The 10201-nt window shown below is 34.1% G+C and overlaps 1 protein-coding gene across 1 annotated transcript; it reads left to right on the top strand.

Annotated features, from left to right (window-relative positions):
* The first annotated feature begins 422 nt into the window (after positions 1-422).
* LOC114327364 (facilitated trehalose transporter Tret1) lies at positions 423-5426 on the top strand. Its single transcript, XM_028275993.2, has 2 exons — positions 423-604; positions 2505-5426. Exons 1-2 carry the CDS (start codon positions 532-534, stop codon positions 3872-3874), a joined length of 1443 nt encoding a protein of 480 aa, XP_028131794.1. The 5' UTR covers positions 423-531; the 3' UTR covers positions 3875-5426.
* The last annotated feature ends 4775 nt before the right edge of the window (positions 5427-10201 follow it).

Genomic DNA, 10201 nt, shown 5'->3' on the forward strand with positions numbered 1-10201 from the left:
TGTTCATGATTTTCTTATTGTAGAGACCTGCTTTGTCCTGACATTGCTTTATCCCTAAAGACGAATACATGTTTGTTATGGAAACTGTTTTATTTTTAGTACAAAAATAAGCTAGGTAAGTTATTCTCTTATGTTTATATTATTTGATAACGAAAGAGTAAAAACTATTTCATCATAAACTATTATTTGTTTATACAATTTGGTTTTATATAATGCTTTGTATATTGAACTTACTTTTACAAGAGGAAAATACTGGAAAATTATTTCTTATCTCTATCACAATAGGTAAAGTAAAAATATAGAAAAACTACAAATAACTTTAAATCTCAACAACAAACAAAGCAAATGTATATTATCGTCTTTGTCAAAACGATCTTATAGAGATCTCGTGGGTACCTACAAAAGTATTGTAATGGGATTAATGTATTTACCTTGTACATTAATATAAATGACTGGATCATGTATGAAGAGCTTGACATCTATATAAAGTGTATTATAATAAAGTAAGAAAGTTTTATAGTGTTGTCCGAAATGATTGTGGATATTAAGAAGTTAGTTTTTTACAATAGGGGTGATCTATTTCAGTATGTAGCTACCATTACAGGTAAAGTCAATATTCAAATTCGTTGTTAAGAAAAATATGTGTCTTCACTAATCTATAAGCACTGCCACTTTTAATCAAGGTTATTAGTCAATATATTTTGTCCTGGGTTTCTTAGCTTATCCAGTTCCATTTGATTTGGAGCTTTTTAATTGGACAATAAATTATTACCAAAATTTTCTATTTTAGACTTCACTCCGTTTAGTTTTTTATCCAGTTTTTCATTATATACACTCACCTAAAATTACTCCTTAGTGGTTTCTATATTCTTCCATATTCTTTTTGTTGCAGGGGAGTCAACTTATTCCATTTCAGCTATGTTTATTTAATATTTAGTAATACATAAGCTGCTCGATCTAAAATGTTGTTGCCTTTATGGTCTACGTGTTTGGCAAATAGCAATTGGGTTATTTTTCTTCACCTTATTGCTAGTTTTATTATGTCCCATTTTATTTCGTATTTTATTCTACTCAATTCTTTTTTTGAAATATTGACGAAGGCAAATGACGATGAAAGAAAAGAAAAAATTGAAAGGGGAAGAAATGAATTATCTAAGAACAGCTTGTTGGATATCCAGACTTGATCATATTCCAAATGAAGAAATAAGAAGAAGAACAGGGAGGATTTACAATACCGTAGATACAATAGAATCCAATCAACTTTTACGATACGAGCATGTAATGAGAAGGAAAGACGAACAGGCCTTACACAAGGTTCCATGAAACAGAAGAAGGAGAGGATGACCTACATTAGAATGGCAAGAAGGAATCAGAGGAATAATGAGAGATAGAGATATTGGGTCTTTTAGTTATAGTCCTAGGTTTCTATTTTGGTTAGTTACATGGCTAACGTGCTTTACACCCTTAAGTTTCGATATTTTTGCATCGACTGTCCAAGTTTCCATCTCATATATTATAACTGATGTTACGACAGTTTTATACAACCTTCCTTTCCATTTCGTTTTGTTTGTTGTGTTATATAATACACCATTCGCATTCTTGCACTCTCAGACTATGTATGCACCTTTATCTCTTCTTCTTTGTCTTCTTCCTCAACTTTGCGCCTTTCAGGAGTCTTCTCTGTACCTTGCTCTTTTTCGTCACTAATTTTTGTCCATCGTGTCCTCTTTACTTAAACCTTTCTTTCCCAAATCCTCTACCACAAAGTCCTTCCATCTTCTCCTCGGTTTTCCTGTACCTCCCCTTACATCGGTTTCTAACAGCTCTATTCTCCGACTCACATATTTTTTATTTCTTTTTTCTTTGTTCTTAAATCTTTTTTGAGACTGTAGTCACACCGACTTATTCTCTAATTGAGAGGTTTCTGATCCTGTTCTTTCTAATCTTACACAACAAAAAGCATAACATTTTCAGTTCAGCTATATCCATCTTTTTACCTTAATCCCCTTTATAGGCCCCTGTCATTCTCTTCCAGTTAAATCAACCAGGCTTTGTCCTGTGGACAATTTCTCGAGCTAGTGTTCTGTTTTCCGTTATGTAGGAGCCAAGGTACTTAAATTCTCCTACTTTTTTTTATTTTTTTTTTCAAACAATTTCATGTTCCCAATAATTCCTGATCCTCTCAATCAGATATACTGCGTTTTCGACTTGTTAACCTTAAGTCCTCCCTCTTCAGTAGCTCTTCTTCAACCCTCTAACTCCTCCTCCAACATTTTTATGCTCTGCTCGACTAACACGAAATCATTAGCAGAGAACAATTACCACGGAGCTCCCTCTGTTACCTTCTCTGTCAGTAAATCCATCATAAGATTAAACAGATAGGGACTCAGTAAAGAGCCTTCACTACATTCTTCAAGATTCTACCATAACCAGCAATAGAAATAATCCTTACTCAAAATTCCCAAAAACGATCATAATGTAAGCAAATGTTTTTATTGTTTCAGGAGCTTTTTCGATAATGAGTTCCGGTATAAACCTTGGTTGGACATCTCCCTACCTACCAAAACTGATGGCAAACGAGACTGAACCTACGATAACACCTCCGACAAACGAAGAAGGTTCCTGGTGTGCTGTTGCTCCTCTACTTGGATCACCCTTTGGAGCCCTTGCAGCTATGTATGTATCTGACATAATAGGACGCAAGGTTACCGTTCTGATAATGGCTCCGATAGTAGCAGCCTGCTTCATTCTCATCGCTTTTTCAACGACTATTTGGGAAATATCTATTTATAGGTTCATCATTGGAGCAACAGAGGGAGCTTCATATACAGCGTTACCTATGTACATCGGAGAAATATCTGATCCCCAGATCAGAGGTTTCCTAACTGCAACTATAGCCATATTTGCTATAACTGGAACTTTGTTTATTAATATCGTTGGTTCCATCATGAATATATTTACCTCCAGTATTGTTTGTGCTGCAATACCTATAGTGCATTTTCTGTTTTTTGCGTTTATGCCTGAGTCTCCTTATTTCTACGTTAAGAGAAATAACTACATTAAAGCCAAAGAATCGTTGGAGATCTTTAGAGGAAGGGCAACAGTAGACGAAGAAATGGAAAGTATATGCAAAGCAGTAACACGCCAGGAAAGATCTGAGAAAGCTGGCATTCTTGACTTATTTAGCGTTTCCAGTAACAGAAAAGCTTGTTGTATTTTCTTGATCTTGAATTTAACCAACAAATTTAGTGGTAAGAACCCATGTTTGTTCTATACAGAATCAATTTTTAGGGAATCTGGTAGTAGTATTGATCCCACTCTTTCAGTAATCGTCTACTGCTGCGTGGAGTTAGCTGCAGTGGCAACCAGCACTTACTTTATAGTGGACAGATTTGGAAAGAGACTTTTAATGATCATTTCTACTGCAGGTTGCGCTGTATCTGTGTTTTTACTAGGTATGTATTTCTATCTTAAAGATTTCCAAGCAGGAATCATCGAAAATTTGGATTGGTTACCAATAACGGCTTTAGTGTCGTACAACGTTCTCTTCAGCATAGGACTGGCGTACGGACCAGTGAGTGTTCTTAGTGAACTCTTTCCCACTAATGTCAAAGCTAGGGCTTTGGGCATTGCTGACACCTTTTCTGTTCTAATGGGCGTCGTTGTGTCTAAAATATTTCAGATTACTATAGACCAGTTCCAGACGATGTCAGTGCCCTTTTTGTTCTTCGCAGTTTGCAGTACTATAGGGTTAGTTTTTGTAATTAAGTACGTACCGGAGACTAAGGGGAAAACGCTAGAAGAAATTCAGCAGTTTTTGATAGGAGAGCAAACAATTACTATGGAAATGAGGACTAACGTCAATCGAATTTAGGGAAATAACAAATTTTTATTGCAAAACTTTATTAAGACTGTAAATCATCATCATCATCAATGCCGTTATAACTAACTCTTCATCTTTGCCGTGTTTATTATTGCCTTCCATATTTGTAGGTCCTGCGCCACTAATTCCCATTGTCTCACTCCTATTTTCTCCAGTTCTTCTCTGACTGCATTTTTCCACCTATTTTCTAGGCCCTCCTACAAACCTTCTCCCACCTGGTCTTTTCTTAAATACACTGTTTATCTGATATATATATATATACCTATAGACTGTTATGTTATCTGATATCTATATCTATACACTGTTTATCGATTGATAACAAACTGTTACGTTGGTAGATTGCCATGATAATCTTGCAGGGTTGGAATGTCGAGTTGAAACACTGACTCTAACTTTATAACTTTATTTACGGTTTACAACAACAATCAACATAAGGTAACTAAGACGTTGTTTCGCGGGGTGGTCCTTCAGGACACCCTTCTCGTAGGACGGCTCACTAGCATAGTAACGATCTTGATAATAACAATACTAAAATTGATTTTGATTATCCCTCTGTGGGCTATTTATATCTCCTTATAATTTGGACTTTGAAAAGTAAACTATACGTGAGCCTATACGAGGTTACGTAAACAAAACTGCGTTAATCAACCTTCGTTTTGTTTGCATATTTGGAAACAATATCTTTTTGTAACAACCTAAATTACTTAAAATTATATACATTTTTTGATACATATTATATAGTAAGGGGGTTTTCCCTTACTGTACAAAACAAGTCGATTGTTATTACTGCTTAGTCTTTTGGCCTTTATATGTTTCACTAGATTTTCCTTTCCGAAGAGATATTTTAACTCGTCGTTTGTATTAAAAGTCTTCTTATGAGCTTTGCCATCACTAGCTTGGTCGCTATCTGGTCCTATCATAGTTCTTAAGCCTATAATTATGTTGCTAAAATATCTCCCTTCAATCAAAGCATGATCTATTGGATTATTTGTCCTTAAAACTGTAAATCTTAGGATTATTTACAAAACATCCGTTCTATAGATGGTAGAAATTTAATCATTTTCTTGATAATTGGTTGTAGTAGGTGTAAAATATTTTATCTTTCTTATTTCATGCTGATATTTGTTCATCTGAGCATCTACGGTAACTTGTGGTGAGTTTTTTGACATTCATGTTTCATTAATGGAAATAATGTTAACTGTTTAGCTTTGGGTGCTATTTTGCAGCTTGGCCTAATTAGCTCCTCTGTGACTGAGTGTAACTAACTATTACATTTTCTTCATGGTTTTACGTTTTACTGCCAGATTTAAGTACAGAAAAACTTTTTAGTCTTCATACGTTCAAACACGAATAGAAAGCGTTTCCTGAAAATGTGAATGTATTGTAAAGAATGTTTACAAATAATAGTTAGGATATTTAAAACTGTCTAATATTAGTATCTAATTTAAGATTTAATCTGTGATTACAGTATCTGTATTAATGTGTGTATATATTTATTGCTGTTCATAATTTATATAATTTAAAATACATTTTTAGAAAAATACTTTTCTCTTCTTTTTGTTTTATTTGTTGCTGTAACTTTTTTCAGGCCTGGAAGATCGACAATAGATATAATATCAACTATTAGACAAATGCTTGAAAATTATTAGGGATGAGAGAGTATAATAAAGATGTACAACATATCTTTATAGATTTAAAACAGGTTTATGATCCAATTAATCATTAAGACTATGGAATGCAAGGGTTAAGGTGGTCATACGTAAGAAATAGTAGTGGTAACGCAAATGTGTGTAAGTAAGCCCTATGCAGAAGTTAAAATAGAAGGAAAAATATGAAATGATTTCTGAGTAAATTCAGGACTGAGACAGGGAGATCCGTTGTCCCCATTGTTTTTCGACCTGGCCTTAGAATATGCCATACAAAAAATTTATCTGAAAATCAAGCTTCTTGGGGAGTAAAGATCGTTCTCGCTTTTGCCCATGAAATAGACGCAGTAGCATAATCAACATTATAAGTCAAGGATGTTTTCTAAATGAATACAAAACAAACTCCATGGTCGTTTTAAAACAAGAACAACGACGAATAAGGCAAAATGTTACTATGAACGATTGTAAATTCGAAGTGGTTAGAGTTTAAATTTCTAGGAGCAATCACCAATGACAAACAACAAACTAGAACGAGAAGTTGAATTGGGGGAAACAACTACAACATTTAATGGGATTAAAACTTCTCTCACGAGGTACAAAAAGTCAGTTATACAAAACAATAATACCACCAGCAGTAGAGTGCGGAAACAAAACATGGATGATAAAAAGACTGATAAAAAGATGGAAAAGATCATGAGGAACTTGATATCCTTCGAGTAAATGGCCCGTACAGATAGCGTGACAAACAATTGAAGGCACAGAAATAAGTATCTCTTCGGCAAGAAAATTTTGTGAGATATTTAAAGGCCAATAGACAAAGATTGCCAAAAGACACGTAATAGGGAGTACTGATAATTGCCTTATAAACAATATATTTTGGAAAATGCCAGATGGGAGAAATTAAGAAACAGAAAATCTAACAATGTGTTGTTTATCATTTCTTTGTTTTTATTTTATTCATTTTCCGTGTATAATTCCCAGTATTAATTAGTCGCTTGCATTCAGTAAATATGTAATAAACACCATTTATTACTACCACTTTGTTGCAAGAGTTATGTTATTTTGACATAATATAAATAGAATGGTTTAATATTGATAAGCTGGCGATGAAGTGTGGCTTGGTTTATGACCGTAATTAAGCAATGTTATGTATGAATGTCAATGTCAGTGTTATTTAACGCTCTTCCTGAAACATAAAAGAAGACCTTGCATGATTTCGTAGATAAGATTTGAACAAAATGTTTTGAAACAAAATCTGTGTATTTTATGAGTAGTATAAATTGCTATACAAATGATTAATCTCAATATAGGAAAGAAAAATAAAATAAGAAGTAGAAGAGCATTGCGACAATGAAACCAACAACTGCAAAGAAACGAGCACCTACACAATAACACAAAAAAAAAATAAGGAAAATATACCGGAGACTATCATTTCTGCCAAACATTGGTTTGACAGAAATGATCAATGAACTGAACAACAACCAGAATTGTCGCATCCCCTTAGATTAAGGCAATGACGACAGCTCTGGCATGCCTCATATAACATCCAAATATTTGAAGGCAATAGACATCGATTTGGTTGACGATCTTGGATAGATACATTAATTTTTTTATTTTTTTATTTTTTTTTTGTTTAGTTCTTTGTACTTCTCTGGATGGTTTTGTACTTGTAGCTTTTGTCCTTCAATTGTCAACTTCAATATAGTTTGAATCATCCATATTCTCTTTGTCCTTTTAGTTTTTGTTAGATATTTAATGCATTTTAAACAGAGAAGTCTTAAACAGAGTAGGTCAAGGCGAAGGTGACTGAATCAAGGTGATAAAACAGAGAAAACTTGAATATCTCGGGCATATAATGAGAGGTAGCAGATACAGGATGCTGCAGTTAATACCCAACGGAAAGATTGACGAAAAAAGAGGAATTGGTAGGAAGAAATATTCATGACTCCGAAACCTTCGCCAATGGACTGGCTTATTAGCAGATCAATTATTACATGCCGCGCAAGATAAAATGTTCCCGTTTATTGTGAAAGGTTGAGGTACATTTTGGTTTTTTCGGATTGACATCACCTTGGCTTTCTTAATGTTTATTTTCATACCAAATTGCTCACAGACCGAGTTGCTTCTGTCGATGAGTCGTTATAGATCGGGTAGACTGCATTGCTAAAAGTATTGACACTAGTAAAACATCAAGTTTAAATTTGCTGTAAACGCACTTAAGTTGGCCAAACAGATCGCCAACGTTCAATAAGAATATAGTACTACAACAATAGTTATGCTCTGTAGCAAAAACAATGATTTAAAGTATTTCAGATGTTGCAGCAAGGTCCGTTATTGTTTTTTTCCTTATTGGCTTTGGATTGCTTCCATTCAGCCACGATAGATAATAAATTACTGTTTGCTACAATATTCCAAATATAATAACATAACATACATGTGCGGGCAAATTATACTTATGCACACACATACATACATAGGTAGATACTCAAATAAATAAAAAGCAAAAAAAATACAAAAAAGGGGGTGAAAACATTAAATTGACCAGCAGGTATACTCTTCATTCATGACTCTAACCAACTTAAATTAATTTACAAATAATGAAATTGACAAAAATACTAAATGCTAGTACTAAACACTAATACTAAATACTAATAAATATATGTTTTTTACACAGCGCTAAGGCTGCAACCAGGTTCAACACCGCGTAGGTTTAGAGCTTCTTTGTGTTTTTATTTTTTTTTAATTTATTATACTTTTTTGTTGTTCATCTGCAGATTTTTCCATACAGTAAATATGAATATTATATAATGTTACACGCTATTAAAATATTATAATCGTATATAAATAAGTTAGGAACTATTATCATTTTTTAGTTATTTTTACCGTTGAGGTTATTGTATTAGTAATATCATTACTTTGACCTTCTTTCTAAATATAGCATATTTTCCAATTTTTAATCTAGCGAATTTTGTTCAAATACAGAAAAACAAACAAAAATTTGCCATCATAAATTAATCATTTCGTAAAGAAAACTAGCTTAAAATGGAAGTTTGTTTTATTCATCCACGTAAATACAGTCAAATTGTTGTTTCGTGGCTTTTTGAGCTAAAACAAGATTAGATTTTATCAACATCAGATTTGATTACTGTAATTATATTATCATGCTCTCGAAAATGGCAAAAATAAATTGTTTTCTTTTGTTATCGACACAATTACTTTGTTGTCGTCACAAAAAGCCGTTAAAAATCACAGAGTGCCGAAAATGTAAGAAAAACACGTTAAGATCAGACATAAGCAAGAAACAATATATCATCATCATCAGTGACATCCCAACTCGTTATGAATCAAAGCCTTCTTCAAAGCAGAACAATCTTCTGCTCAACCCTGTCTCTTCCAACTCGTCTCCATGCTCTAACTGCGTCTTCTAGGTTGTCTTGATACCCAAGTCTCGGTCTTTCTCTGGCTCTTTGTCACATCGATTTTTTTTCAAACAAAAATCTTCTTAGGATTTTTCGCTCGAAACGTTTAAGCAAATCTTGGTCCTTCTGTGTAAGTGACCACGTTTCTGCTCCATAATATGTTAGCACTGATGACTACTGAAAACGGAAGAGATGGGATTACTGAGAAGAATTACATGAAATACGCTTAGAAGACAATGTAACGTACAGTGTATAAACGAATGGACACTAAATAGAAAAAAGAATGGAATAACCAGATTAACATAACCAGAATAGGGGAGGCTCGTGTGGCCAAAATAGCAAGAGATAAATCACCAATCGGTAGAAGAAGTATCGGCCGACCGCGCAAAAGATGGAGTGACAACCTTCCATAGAGGTATCAATCCGCCAATGAACTGACAGAATTGCTTATAAACAGGAAAAATAGGGAGAAGGTTATCTTTATTTTAACAGCGAGCCTAGGTATGTAAAGGTGTCCATGCCTTCCATTTCTAAATCGTCAATTATTATTCTTTAAGGTGTCTGGCTTCTTGCCCTAGTACAACAGTTCGGTATTTTGCGCATTTAAATGTATTCCTATTCTTTGTGCAGAAGCTCTTAACGACCTAAATGCATCTGTTCATTTTCCATCGCACTTCTTCAGTTTTCTGAGGACTTTTCGTAGGTTTTTTGAAGACTAAAATATGATGCATCTATTTTTGACCACGAATTCATGTGAAACACGCAAATATGTATGAAGAAAGTGAGTCTGTGTTCTTTCAATAATAGATATTTTCATTCACTTGACCGTGAATTAGTGCACATAACGCAAACAGAGTACCTGAATTTAAGAACTTCGGAAGGCTGTACATAGCTCGAGAACAGTAGTTCAGTAGTTCTTCAGACCTAGGTGCCATGGACTTTTTTAATCTACTCATTGAGAACTATCATTGACCGGAGTTTCGTTAAATTTGACCGGGAGCACTTTTTCATAAGGAGTGTTGCGGGGTCCTTTGTTAAAAATAGTGCCAGGTATGTTAATCTGGGACTCTCGAAATACCTTTTCTAGAGCAAAGTTAAATAAAAAACACGATAGCCCATCACTCTTTAGTTCATTTTTGCAATGGAAGGTTCTTGATCGTTCTGGATTCTGACCATAGTCGCTGCTCCTGTGAGTGTAAGTTCAGTTAGTTGAATAAGATGAAGCGGTATTTGTAATTCCACCATGGCCAGAA

Source organism: Diabrotica virgifera, chromosome 1 (genome assembly GCF_917563875.1).
Source record: "Diabrotica virgifera virgifera chromosome 1, PGI_DIABVI_V3a".
NCBI lineage: Eukaryota > Metazoa > Arthropoda > Insecta > Coleoptera > Chrysomelidae > Diabrotica > Diabrotica virgifera.

Coding starts and splice junctions, on each gene's coding strand:
- LOC114327364 (XM_028275993.2), top strand. CDS start 532: ATGATTGTGGATATTAAGAAGTTAGTTTTTTACAATAGGGGTGATCTA. Junction 605..2,504: donor GTATGTAGCTACCATTACAG/GTAAAGTCAATA, acceptor TTATTGTTTCAG/GAGCTTTTTCGATAATGAGT.